Source organism: Lynx canadensis, chromosome B3, assembly GCF_007474595.2.
Source record: "Lynx canadensis isolate LIC74 chromosome B3, mLynCan4.pri.v2, whole genome shotgun sequence".
In the NCBI taxonomy this organism is placed as follows: Eukaryota; Metazoa; Chordata; class Mammalia; order Carnivora; family Felidae; genus Lynx; species Lynx canadensis.
In genome coordinates, this window is record NC_044308.2 from 109,796,180 (window position 1) to 109,810,809 (window position 14,630).

General features: G+C 41.8%; 1 protein-coding gene across 3 annotated transcripts in view; it reads right to left on the bottom strand.

Moving 5' to 3' along the window:
- The window catches only part of PPP2R5E (protein phosphatase 2 regulatory subunit B'epsilon), a 149,856-nt gene extending 139,963 nt beyond the window's left edge, over positions 1 to 9,893 (bottom strand). Inside the window, exons 1-2 of one of the 3 annotated variants that reach the window (XM_030319262.1) lie at positions 9,284 to 9,893; positions 6,863 to 7,026 (exon numbers count right to left, since the gene is read on the bottom strand). In XM_030319262.1, the coding sequence (XP_030175122.1) occupies positions 6,863 to 7,019 (157 nt within the window). In that variant the 5' untranslated portion in view covers positions 7,020 to 7,026; positions 9,284 to 9,893. The remainder of the gene's footprint in view (positions 1 to 6,862; positions 7,027 to 9,283) is intronic. The other 2 variants (XM_030319261.1, XM_030319260.1) reach the window with 2 other exon arrangements.
- Positions 9,894 to 14,630: the final 4,737 nt, after the last annotated feature.

The following is a 14,630-nucleotide window of genomic DNA, read 5'->3' on the forward strand; positions in this document are numbered from 1 at the left end:
ATTAATAAATCAGGTATGCTTATTTTTTTTTAAGTTTATTTATGAAAGAGACAGAGCATGAGCGGGGGAGAGACAGAGAGGGAGGGAGACACAGAATCTGAAACAGGCTCCAGGCTCTGAGCCGTCAGCACAAATCCCGACACAGGGCTCGAACTCACGAACCACGAGATCATGACTGACCTAAGCTAAAGTCGGATGCTTATCCAATTGAGCCACGCCGGTGCCCCTGCTTACTGTTAATATCTTTTGGCCCACGTACAACTCTGTACGGGAATTTTCTCTATGCTATAAACTATTAGGTAAAGAAAAAATATTTCTCCCTAAAGAGTGAATGAAATACCTCCTCACTACAACTGAGTATATCATCTTTCACACATGAAAACAGTGCAACTGACACTTGGTTTTCTGCAAGATCTTATAATTTCTTCCCCAAAAGAAAAACATTGCCACATTGTCTTAAAGGCTGCGAAGCTGAACGTTAACACCTACTAACTTACAGACATGCTTCCACTTTAAAAGGGAAGCTTATGATTATTTCTTTAAACCACACACACACACACACACACACACACAAACACGACAATTTAGTTGTCTAAACAACATGCATCATTAATCTAAGATACAAACTAGATCAATGGTTCTTAACCTTTTTTGATTCAAAAACCCCTTTGAGAATCTGAAAAATATAACAGAATCCTTCCATTTAAACAGTGGACATACTCATACAAAATGTGCATATAATTTCAGACTGCAAAACACATTTCACATTCAATCAAGGGTTTAAGAATGTCTATACCTTCTATAGAAGAATATCATGACTGGTTGCTCCAGGGAAGGGCGAGTGGAAGAACCAAATCAGGAAGAAGATTTTTCACTATACATCCTTGTGTATTTTTTGAGAGTTGAACCATGTAACTGTATTATCTATTCAATAAATGAATACATTAAAAATAAAAGCATTACGCTAAAAAATGTAGCAGCATACCAACGCATTAGGTGAAAATCTCCAATCAAAGGTGTTTAAAATAACCAGTCTACCAAATTCAATACATTGGTAAACTGTTTCTTCCAATTTTTTGGTGGAAAAGGTTCATCACTGCAAAACTATGGTCTTGTTTCATAATTTTCTGAGAAATTTCCAATCCAACTTTTTGCTGAAAAAAATATAAAAAGTGAAATAATTCCACACTATTCACATTTTAACTTCTCAAATCCCAGTTAAATAACAACAGCTAGTATTTACTGAATGTGGCACTGCCACAGCTCTTGATTATTATCATCATCCCCCTTTGATTGACAAGAAAACCAAGGCCTTCAGGAGTTGACATACTTGCCCCAGACAACACAAGTTGTGAGTGAGCTAGGACTCTGGCAGGTGGCAAAGCCCAAGTACTTTCCCCACGGGACACTGCACAGTACAAGGAAGATGGTAAACACTAAAATAAAGGACGCTATTCCTTAAGAAACGAGTCTCATTATAAATACGCTTTAGGGCACTAACCCATTATAAAAATCGAGAACTATTTCTGCCTATTCCTTCTTTACACTACACAAGGCACATATGGATGAAAAAGAATCAGCCTATCCAAAAATTAGAAAAGCACAAAAACTAGTTTTTTTTTTAATTTTTTTTTTTAATGTTTATTTAGTTTTTTGAGACAGAGAGAGACAGAGCATGAATGGGGGAGGGTCAGAGAGAGACAGGGAGACACAGAATCTGAAACAGGCTCCAGGCTCTGAGCTGTCGGCACAGAGCCTGACACAGGGCTCGAACTCACAGACCGTGAGATCATGACCTGAGCCGAAGTAAGACGCTCAACCGACTGAGCCACCCAGGCGCCCCCACAAAAACTAGTTTTAAATTGGGATTTTTAAAGTCCTTAGGGCCCCTGGGTGGCTCAGTCAGTTAAGCATCCGACTCTTGATTTGGGCTCAGGTCATGATCTCATGGTTTGTGAGATTGAGTCTCGCATCAGGCTCTGCACAGACAGTACGGAGCCTGTTTGGGATTCTCTCTCTCCCTCACTCTCTGCCCCTCCCCCACTCACACACCCACACAAGCACTCTCTCTAAGTAAATAAAACAAACTTTTGAATAAAGTCCTCACAGACTGTCACCCTCAAAAATAAAAATGTAAGCTGAATCACAAGCCTAGAGCTTAAAAAAAAAAAAAAAAAAAGATTTTAATTAAAGAAAGAATGTTGTAGAAACACAATGTTATCGATGTAAAAGTTTTAACACCAAGAGGCAGAATTTCTGCTGAAACGTTCAAGTCGTTATAGTTTTTGGAATGTTTAATACTGAAGGTCCAAACTATTAGCAAAACGCCTCAAAAACGTATAACGAATTATGAGACTAGAAATGATGACGTCATTCTCATCATAACCCCATCTTCAAAGAGGCAGTACTTTTCAAAACCATTTCACTCAAATCTAAACTTATGTAATCTTTTAAAGTCAAAAAAGGAAACGGGGTACGGGAGGAGGATGGGGTGGGGAGAGAACAAATCACCCAACCAGACAGTACACTACTGTTGCTACTACTAATTATTATTACTATTATTATTATTGTAAATGTGCGTGTCTACCCCCGACCTGTTTAGTTTAACCGTCCTTATTGAGACAGATAACCATCAAAGCTTGCTTCGTGTCATGCCGTGTAGGCACAAGGAAAGCCTCCAAGTCTTTACCTTCTTATCAAGCACAAAGGCACTAAAACCTTCACTGAATTTCCCTTGAGTAAGGGTCCTTCAAGTTCAAAAACTTTAGGACTCTCTGCAGACATTTTCAGAAGTCTGTAAAGAGCGAGAAAATTCAAGTGTCTCTATTTCAAAGGTTTATTCTACAATGTCACTACAAACAGCGGAGGAAAAGCTGGGAAACTTATCACGCATATATACAGAAAAACATGCTGGCATTGCTTTCTGTAGAAAATAACATCATTGATATAAATTTGAAAACCCCACCTGTTAGAAAAGAGGCAAAATAGATGAAACTTTCCTTTCGCTTTGTCACAGTTCTGCAAGTGAAGAGACTTTTTTAAAACACTAAGAGTTGGGGCAACTGGGTAGCTCAGTTGGTTAAGCACCCGACTTTTTGGCTCAGGTCATGATCTCCCAGTTCAGGAGTTTGAGCCCCACATCGGGCTTGCGGCTGTCAGCCCGTCAGCACAGAACCCACTTTGGATCCTCTGTCTCTCTCTCTCTGCCCCTCCCCTGCTTGAGCTCTCCCAAAAAATAAATAAATATTACAACGCTAAGAGTTAATGGCAGTATTACTTACAAGTCAGTCAAATACGATGCATATAATAACCATTCTGATAATGCATACATGCAAAACAAGTGATCATTAATGAACGCCTAATGTGTGAGTTCTCAAAAATTACATTTTTAAAGGATGACTAACAAAATTACACAATTTCCACTTTCAAACTCCCCTAAAATTAAAGATCTTGAGGACATGATTTTTACTTTATTCTACAATGCAACCCACAAAATCCAACTGCCATTTATATTATACCACCAAATAAAATTAACTCAAACCTTCCAATGTGGTCAAAACAATACTACAGAATTAAATCAGTAACTATCCTTTGGTAGGCACACATAATTTACTCTGGTTTCTCCTAAGGAAATGGTAAAAAAAAGAAATTCCTCCTATATTTTCTTTACATTCCATAAATTACTTCCTAAAGTTGGTGAGAAGACAACACACAAATAAAATTCAATCCATTACAAGACAATCAAATGTCATTTAACAAATTTGTAATAAAAATCAGGAGCATTTTATAAAAATCAGGAACACTTCTAAAGTCTGTATCTGACTATACTTCTTTGTTGTTCTATAGATACGGAAATCTAATTTGTGGGATGCTTTCCAGAATATTTCCCCATTACATGATTACTACACAACAATCGCTTTTAGTCTGTCTGGAAGTAAGCTGTGGCTGTATCTAATACTGTATGGTCCTGTTACTCTCCAATTCTCCCACACTGGCAAAATACACAAGTTCACAAAAATTCCATTCTTGGAGAGCAGAGCTCTTGGAAATTTTTCAATATGACCAGACTTCACTTTAAAAATGAGAAAAGGATAGACAAATAGCCAATAAGCACATGAAAAGATGTTCCACATCATTCATTAGCCATAAAGGAAATGCAAATCAAAACCACAATGAAATGCCACTTCACACACATCATGATGGCTATTATCGAAAACAAAAAAAACAACAAAAAATAACATGCTGGTGAGGATACGGAGAAATTGCAACTCTTGTGCATTGATGGTAAGAACGTAAAATGGTACAGCTGCTGTGGAAAACAGTCTGGCAATTCCTCCAAAAATTAAATATATGATCCAGCAATTCCACTTCTGGGCATGTACCCAGAGCAAGTGAAAGCATGGGCTCAAGAAAACACTTGTACACCCATGTCCATAGCAGCATTCACAACAACCAAAAGATGGAAATGATCCAAGTGTCCATTGACGGCATACACACACAGTGGAATATTATTCAGCCTTAAAAGGAAGGAAATTCTAACACGTGCTACACCATGGGTGAATCTTGAGGACAGCAGGCTAAGTAAAATAAGCCAGTGACAAAAAGACAAATATTATATGATTCTACTTATATGAGTTACCTAGGGTAGGCAAATTTACAAAGACAGAAAGTAGAATGGTGGTTACTCGCCAAGGGGCTGAGGGGAGGGGAGAATGGGGAGTTAGTGTTTAATGGATACAGTTTCTTTTTTTTTTCTTTTTTAATGTTTTATTTATTTTTGAGACAGAGAGAGAGACAGAGCTTGAACAGGGAAGAGGCAGAGACAGAGGAAGACACAGAATCGGAAGCAGGCTCCAGGCTCTGAGCTGTCAGCACAGAGCCCGACGCGGGGCTCGAACTCACGAGCTGCGAGATCACGACCTGAGCTGAAGTCGGACGTTTAACCGACTGAGCCACCCAGGTGCCCCTAAGGGACACAGCTTCAGTTGGGGAAAACAAAAAAGTTCCGGAGAAGGATGGTGGTGATGGATGCACACAACATGAATGTACTAACTGTCACACTTAACGCATACTTAAAAACAGCCACGACGGTCAATGTTTTGTTAGGTGTATTTTACCACAATAAAAGGAATAACAAAATATTAATATGTGTCAAATTCTTCTCACGCATGCCTCTTCACTACCCACAAAACCAACGAGCGGTCAATTCAGTTCCAATTTAAATATTTACCATAAGCCCCAAGAAATGAGTATAACAATAAAGTTTAAAATTCTTTCTAAACCTAAAAAAGTTTAATCTACTTCCTCAGAAAAAAGTCCATTGCCAGATAAAGATGCTAATTGCTATTATATGTCTAGTTCAGCTTAAATAAATTACTAAGGAATCCATGCACCTCTCAACTTTGTATTTCAAGCATGATTAGTTTTATTTCTACAATTTTTCCTTGTTCTTCTAAAATCTCAGAAAGACTTCTCCATTTTAGCAAAACCTTTAGCTAAAATTTTCTCCCCCATCAGACTCATAAGAGCTCATCTTTAGGAACTAGTAGATATATCATCTTTATAGTCGTCAGAATTCATTTAGTCTCCACCAGTTTCAAGTACAAACATGAGAATCTGAGTTACAACTCTCCCCTCCTTAAGAAAAAAGAAGGGGGGGAGGGGACACCTGGGTGGCTTAGCCAGTTGAGCGTTGAACTCTTGATTTCTCTGCTCAGGTCATGTTCTCACAGTTTCGTAAATTAGAGTTCCACATAGGAGTCTGTGCTGACAGCACAGCGCCTGCTTGAGATTCTCCCTCTCTCTCTACCCCTCCCCCACTCACTCTCTCTTGTCTCTCTCAAAATAAATAAATAAACTTAAAAAAAAAAAAGTTCACATGGGGAAAAACAGAAGCCTGAAATATCCTAGGCTACATTTTGAGGACCTTTTCTAATCGATCTCCAGTTTTTTTTATAATACCTTCTAATTTCACAAACTTGTTACAGAAGTAAATGTTCATTAATGAACTAGCACACCAGGTTTTCTGACTTCCTCTGAGCCACGAAAGTACACTATGTTGTTCGTGCTCCCTCTCTCCTCACTCTCAAGTGTTCAGCAAACAGAAATCAGCCTTCAGAGGTAGATTCTGATAGTTTCCATGCTATAAATGCTGTGTTCTGATGCACTTCAAACACGCCTGTTCATAAACATCAAGCAAACAGATGGAAATTAAAAGGAACAAAAAAAAAAAAGTATCCACATACCCAAACAAAAATTGAGAAGTCTATTCAGGAAAAGCAGTTTCATATTAAAATATGAATTCATTCCAAAGGAAAGAGAAAAGTAGTATTGAACAAGTATGATCATCATGTTTCCTATTTGTACTATCTGAAAACAAAAATGCACGTAAGCAATTACTAACTGACCATTTTTTTCCTGATTTTTAAAACCGAATTCTTTCAAACACCATTTTCTATACATAAGTTAATGGTACCATCTCCTCTACTAGGTCTACTTGTTGTGACTAAAACTGTACAATATGTAGCTGTTATCACGTATGATGTATATATCTAAATGTCAACAGAGGAAAAAATGAAAAACACAGACCTAGGCCTCTTCAGGTTTCTCTGGCATTCAGTTTTTCTATTTATCAGTGTAAAAGATCCTCCTGATAATAAGTTTCTTTTCACGTGTCCACAGCTATTTATATTAAGTTGAGCCCTTTAAAAAGGCTGTAACTTCAACGTGTCTGAAATCTCCCATCCCTTCAATGTGCAGCACATAACTTTAACAAATATGAAATACCACGAAAAGAAAATTATATATATGGATACAAAAAGATCAACTGGAAAGGAATCCATCACCTGGTCACGAGCCTTACCTTTTAGCAGCGGCAGAGGTGTTAACTCAATAGGCTTGCCTTGAGACCTAAACTGTGAGGAACTTTGCGACCTCTTCTGTCTGGCTTTTCTGACGGACTTCCGAGAAAATCCGTCTACTTTATCCACTGATGGAGGAGTAGTTGGTGCTGAGGACATATCCCTACTGAAGAGAAAGAGGCATTATAAACATATCCCCAGGGTGGAAGCATACGTGTGAATTATACAAATTCTAAAACCCCCATATACAATATTCATGAAAACGGGATTATGTGATGAAGAAAGCAAATAAAATCAATCAAGAAAAATCGTACGTTCAACGGGGGACATGAGATTTTGGAAAAAACAGAAGTAACAGAAGTACCACATAAGCAATATTATAGTTCTAATGCGCTGTGCTGCTGCCACTCTGATAATGAGCATTAAAGATGCTCATTTATACCTGAAGAACTCTTCTCAGCCATCTATTCATCTTCCGACTGCAAAGCTCTTCTCATCTTGAGATTCCTGAAGTAATTTTAGAGCTACTCTACCACTGGAAAACTTCCATCGATACATTTTCACAAGATATTTAATATTATGAATGGGTTCTGGAGTTAAAACCCTTAATGTACTTCAAGAGTCTACACCAATGTATCACAGCAAAGTGAAATTTACAACTACTGAAACTATCTAGGCATGACTTTTAATGCAATGTGCTGTGTTAGCTATGATAAACTATACCACACCACAAATGCGGACAGGTTAGATTACTGTAAACAGAACACATAAAGGGCATAATTAAAAGCATTTCAAAGAAGTCTTCTTTTTGAATGAAGCCATCTTAAGTTAATAAAGCTTAATACACAAAATTATGATGAAGTCGTGCATCAAAGTTGAAATGAAAACATAAATTCACACCCTACTTACACAACCAAGTTGAGTTCCCTTTAAGTTCATCATCAAATACTAGTTTTCGTTCCATCAAACTGAGAGAACTGAACAGTTCTTTGAGATTTTAAACCTCTCAAATTATTAAAATGAAGGCTATTTCCTAAAAGTCACAAGCCGTAGGCTCAATTTCATATTCCAATTTAAACAGATGCCATCATTTCCGTGGCACTGAGGCTCCATTCAAGATTAATGGCAGACTTGAATAAAAGTAATGCATATGGGGGAAATACTGAAATGTAATTACTCACCTGTCATTCCAATACATAAGACAAGTGTTTTTTAACCTCTAAATAAAAGAGTAAGGGAGTTTCTTCCTGAACATGTAAGAATAAAAAGTTATCTGGATTATATGGATTCCGACAAGGTAAAAATAACAAAAACATAAACAGAAAACAAATAAAACCACAGGATCTTGAGGTTTGGAATTTTTGGAGTCGTTAGGTTGTCTTTCTTAAAAAAGTTTTTAGAAATCTATCTAATTTAACCGTAAAAAACATGTGACAGATTCAAAATGGAATTGCAAGCTATGAATGACTATAGAAGAAGTAAGATTACTTAAAATTTCTCACAATGACTGCATCAGCAAGAAGCTCCACATCACATTTGTATGTTGTAAATTTAGGGGCAGCTTTTCCAATCTGGTATGTGAATTATTTAAATTTCACTTAACCCTAACAATGCAAGATTTCAGTAAATCCTGTTCCTCCATCACTCTTTTTGTCTCGTTTTTATTCCTCACCTCCCATCTCTAAAGATGATTTATTGCTAGTTTTTTTTTTTTTTTTTTTTTTTTTTTTTTTTTTTTTTATCATCTGCCCCTTCTGCCCGCGGCCCAGAATAAACGTCAAGGATCTCAACCCTAAAGCTCTGCAGAACTGAACTTGCAGTAGCGGTGGGTCCGTGCAAAGCCCGGGGAAACAGGTTTTGCCCTGGACCAGGACGTCTGAAGCTTTATCGTCATCTAAGCAGCGGGCACGGGGCATTTCCAGGGTTCAGGATAATCCAAGCCGTTGGGGGGGGGGGGCGGGGGACGGTGTGGAAGGGGGTACCAGGGTGGAGGAGAAAGACAGGGAATGGGTTTCCTTGTGGGGATGCTAAATTACTCTTTGCTCCCATCCCACCCCACCCCACCCCACCCGCCCAAGCCCTGGAGAAGATAAGCTGTTACTGAATCCTCCACACTACATCAATCCCCCCCCCCCGTGTTTCCCCGCCCCCCGTCAGTGGATAAAGGGGGACAAGAATATGCCTCCAATGCCGGAAGGTGAGGGGAAAAGGAGGGAGGAGGGTAGAGTGAATGGGAAGCATCATCACAAGCATTTGCAGGTAAATCGGACAAGTGGGACGGACGCTTCCTCTCCCGCACCCCACCCCACCGCACCCCTCGCCTGCCCCGGCCAGGCCTTCCAGAGACCGGTGTCCTGCAGGTTCCTCAGGACAGGGAAGAGGAAAGGAAGCGGCGAGCCGAGGTGCTGGAGGGACGAAGTTACCTTGAAGCTTCTGGGGAAGAATCCGAAGATGATCTGTGGTTTCGAGGGGCGGGAGACCTGCGAGAGGGCCGCAGCGGGGGCGGGTGGCGGGACCGGGACGTGCGGGGGGAGGTCCGGACAGCAGCAGGGAGCCCGGGGCGACGGCTGTCCGGCGCGGCGTCCCTCCGGTTCCGCGGCGGCGGCGCCTCTAGGCCTCACGGCCGGACCTGAACCTCAGCGCTCCGGCGGCGGCGGCGGCGGCCTCAAGATCCTCCCCCGCGGGCCCGTCCCATCAAATCGGCACCGACCCCGTAGCGGCTCAGCCGGTGGCTCCTCGCTCACATTCCCGGCGGGCGGCGCCTCTGCTCGTTGCCCCGGACCCGGCGGCGACGGCGACGACGTGGGGAGGGGGGGAAGGGAGGGAGGAAGACTGGATCCGCAGCGGCAGCAGGAGAAGGAAGGAGAAGGAGGAGGAGCCGCTGGAGCTGGAGCCGCCGCTGCCAGAGCCGCCCTTTGGTACCCGCGGTGGGTCCCCGTCAATGCCCCTTTCTCTCTCCTATTGTCAATATCACCGGGCGGCTGAGTCCATGGCACACGCGCAACCGAACCTTCTGGCCAACAGCGCCCGCCTCCGGCGCCCACTCACTGGAGGCTTCAAACGGGAAGCGAGTCCTCATTGGCCTGCCTCCGCCTTCACTCCCAGGCCAGCAGGTTCGACTGAGAGCAGATCTGGGATTGGCGGCGGGGGGGGCGGAGAATCAGGAGGGTGGGAAGAGACGAGGCCGAGGATTGGACTGAGGCGAGAAGGACCCGGATGCAGCCGCGAGCTCCGGCCGCGCCGCTGCGGCTTCCGCTAGGCGGTTGAGTAGGGTGAGGTAGTGGGGTACGACAGCCGCTAGGCCTGTGCGGAGCTCCTGAAATCCGGGAGGTGTGCGACTGATAGATCAATGGGTTGGGGGTGGGGTGGGGGGGTTCCACGCAATGCGGCTTCTCTGGGCGGCGGTCGACTTCAAGCAGAGGATTCCAAGGGCAAGGGTCGGCTAAGGGTGGGGGGACCCCGGGCCTGGAATCCGCGCCCTTCAGCGCCTAGGGTGGTCCTTCTGGGCTGGGGTGGAGGACCCCCACTTAGGACGGGAACCAGCGCTGAAATAAGCGGAGAAGAAAATAAGATCTCCTGCCCGCTCCTGTGCGCCACTGTTGGTGTAAATGGGCCCCTTGCAGCCCTCTGTGAAACCCCCAGCAGTCGCTCTCGGCTGAACCTTGTGGGACCTGGCACCGAAATCTGAACCTCTGGGCCTGGGCCAAGGGTTGGGTATTGCTTCGAATTCTGTCTCACCTCGTCTTCTTTTCCCTAAACCTCTGTTTTGAATGTCAGCTCCCTGAAACTCCTGCAAGCCTTGATAGAGGCCAGTTCAGTGTAGCTCATGCAGGTGGGAATGCTGTCTCTGTGCTCTGCAATCATTTATCCCGATCAACTACCTGGGCCCTCCCGCTGCACAGAGCTCGGGGCATCCCAGCTCCAGACTCTAGGAGCTTGCGAGATTTTAATTGGCAAGTTGGATCCAGAAGAGTTTATGGAGAAGTCTTCACTCAACTCTAGCTAGATGAAGTAATAAAATATTTAGGGAAGTGTTTGCATCTTTGGTGAGCTCAAACCCAAGTGATGCAATTCCAGAGAATTATTGGGACTGTCACTCTATCCGAATGCACGCTACGTACATCTTTATTGGGGGGGGGGGGGGGGGGGGCAGGGGACGGTTGAGAGGGAAGAAAATTCTTAATGGTTAACTACAAATATCAGATCAATTATTAAAAACTTGTGGGAAAAAATTTAACTTAAACACTTAGCATTTTGATGTACTTCCCTCCGGTATTTTTTTCTTTTAATTTTGTGTGTGTTGTTTTGGAGCCTAGTTTTTCCCCGTCGGCATTTTATCATGTTTTCTATACAGTTAAGAAATAAAACTAGGTACCATATGTACAAGTAACAAAAACAAAATGCATTGCATTTCTTGTTTGTGTTAACACTCAGGTGTTGCAAATTTTTATTCACACTCCCAGGAACGGATCTTGAGTGGAAAAAAAATTTTGTGCCATGAAAGATTTAAAAAAAAAAAAAATGTGGTTTTGAACTGAAATGGGAAACAGGAAAAAATGGCTGTCTTGGTAGAAGCGGTTCCCCCTACTGACTCCAAATGATTTGCCACTGTATAGATAGTGCCCATTTTTTTGGTCTAAAAGTCCACCACTAGGCTTTATAAAACTGGCTGGAATACCATTCTTCTTCCAACCTTCAAGAAACTGCATTTCTACATCTGAATTTCACATGCCAGTCTTCATGAAAAGTTGAGTGTCCCAGCCATGCAGAGCCCGTTTGCTCTCTGATTGAGGGAAATGCAGAATTAAAACCAAGGAAGATTTTAAAGCCAACTCCATTTCCCTTGGCAACAGTTGGACCGTCAAGGAGTAGTGCACATTGGAAATGCTCACAGCTGCTGCTCAGAACATTTCACATTTTGTAGAGTGGAGATTTAGCTTGAAAATTATGGATCTCTATAAAGAATTCATTTCAAAACTCATTTTCTATAAAATGGCTGGGTAACTGAAATGAGCAGGTCTTTTAAAGTGGGAACATCCTTGCCTATGTGAGAAATTGTTCCTCGGACAATATTTTCTAAAGGGGTCCACATAAGCCAGGGGTGTATATATTTCAGGAATAGGGTGAGGCAATCCATTTGGAATGCAGAAGAATAAAATATGAGGACATCTGCTTATGCTTAATTCTAATTGAAAACTAAAGTCATTAAGATCAATTAATATTTTATGTACAGAATAAGGGAACCTGCACTCTGACCATGGAACCTCCCCTTGCCTAGAACAACATAGGAGATTTCCTCAAAGAAAAGTGGAAGTTACCCATTTCCAACGGTGGGCAGTGGTGGTCCCGTCCAGTCAGTCCCTGTCATCTTGTAGTGACTTCTTATAATTTGCTAGATTCCGACTAAGTGGATTTACTGATGATATCATCTAGGTTTAATTAAACCAGTAGAAAATAGACAACTTTAGAAGAATCCTTTGCTAAGAAACCACAGGAAAACAAGCAAATGGCAGCACTGCAATTTCTAGTACCAGATCTTTGACAGACACGTTTCAAAGTTAAAATAACAATCTAACAAATCTAACCAAATTTTGGCTTTAAAAAAAAATATTAAATTCATCAGGGAGATTATGTGAATGAGGATTTATATCCACTGTCATTAACAATGAATTTCACCCTAAGCGTATATTGTGACTGAGTTATAAATGGAAGCGTATGTTTATACTTTATATGCGTATAATAATAAATAATAAATATACGCATAATAAATATGCGTATATTTGATTAAGAACTGCCTCCAAAAAAACATACTGATGGGAATGAATGGTCAAAAAAGTTTGGAGACTTGTTACTCTAGATAATACAAAAATATACATTATAGTCATCTGGGAAGCCATCATCAAGTGACAAAACTGTTCATTGGTATCAGATGAAAGCACTCACCTCCCAGATATCAAGGCTGAGCTTATCGCGAATCTGCTGGAATCTACTGGCAGGCTGGTCATATGATGAGACTAGAAGGCATAGACTATCAAATGGTAGCTGACTGGTGAACTAAAGAAGGGTAAGATAATAAGCAGAAGTATCATCAAACCAATTATCAACCAGTAATGGAGGAAAAGACCTATATATCATCCTAGAAGTTGACTAGCCCAAAATGTGTATGTTTTGAAAGCTGGTTTTGGGCTGAGAGGGAAAAATAGTGAAAAAGCCCGAGGCAAGAGCTGCTTTCTTGGGAAAAAAAAAGAAAATCAGTATACACACAGCTAGTGTAGACAGGGGACTCTGCTGTAACACTTCTTCAAGCCACATTTATCTACACTGGGAAACCCCTCGGCGGTGGCATTTCCTTGGGTCGCAATTCAAATAGTACAGTTAGATTTGCAGATGTGCCTCAGGGTTGTAGGTTATTCCTGGCTTTCCATGTGATCATGTGTACAATTACTGGCTAAGATTTAAAATGTTTAGGTGCTCCAGTTCCCTACCTTGCAGTGAGAGGCCCTAGGTCACTGATGGATCAAGACGGGAAGAGGGGCCCTACGTCACTGATGGGGAAGTGATAGCCAGCTTCAAGTGCACTTTGTTATGTACAGGATAAAACAAAATAACACACCGTAAGCAACAAATTCGCTTCTAAAATAGTTACATTTCACAATTAACTGAATTAAAGCTATAACTAATTATAAGCACGATGCCGAAAACATAGACTGTGGAATCAGATGTACCTGAGGTGGGATCCCAGCTCACAGTCAGGAGCTGGGGCAAATTATTCGCTTCTCACAGCCTTGGTTTCCCGGCCTGTAAATGAACAGACTAACGCTTCCTAACTCACAGGGTAGACCTCACATTTATGTGACGTTATGCATTTACTCCGTTACGTGTCTCTGGCACATGTTAGCTGCTCAATAAATACTGGTTATGACCATAATCGTCCACTTTCTTTGTATTTTAATCCATCTAGAAACTTCAAGAAAGTTTTTTTCCTCGAAATTTTATTCTGGCTTACCCCACTGTGACAGGAAGAAAACAAGAAGCAAGGAAACGAGGCATGCCTTTCAGACCACTCCCATGCTAAATGATAGAAGTGTGTGGGAGCAGTCATTAGCAATAACAAAAATTTGCATCTTACAATATCCGTATACTTCTAAAAGTGAAAAAATCGGTCATTCGAGTTAACATCATTTCAGAGCTTTATCTTCATTTCTAATTGGTATTCCTTCTGAAAGAGGCTCAAACTATTTTTGCTCTCAACCATTTCTCTTCCTCTCTTGCACTAGGACTATGGTCCTGGTTTCTGTCCTAGCCCTGCCTTGAGTAACGGCCTAGACTTGATGTGGCGGGTATCTGCTTCCTGGCCACGCCCCTCTTTTTCTTGGAGGACCATGCTCCTCACTTCATGTGATCCTGGTGGACTGGTAACCCTGCAGCTTCTCTCTTTCCTCCCCACGAGAGACAGGTACAAGACGCAAGGAGATGGGTTGGATCTTCCCCAAGATCTGCTCTGTGCATGCTGGAAGAGGGATACCTCTCTTCCTCTTGGAACATAAACCACAGAAATGAGGTAAAATTGGACCTATGTGTTACCATCTCCTCCCCCTCCATCCTGGTGGAATCCAATACTGTGGAAGAAACTTTGGCAGATGCCAGGTTTTAACAACACAATTGGAGCGGCTGGATTCAACTCTGTCCAAAAGTAGTTTCAATTATATGAGCCAGTAAATTTCCTTTTTTGTTTAAGCTACGTTGGAGTTGAATTTCTATACCTTATGC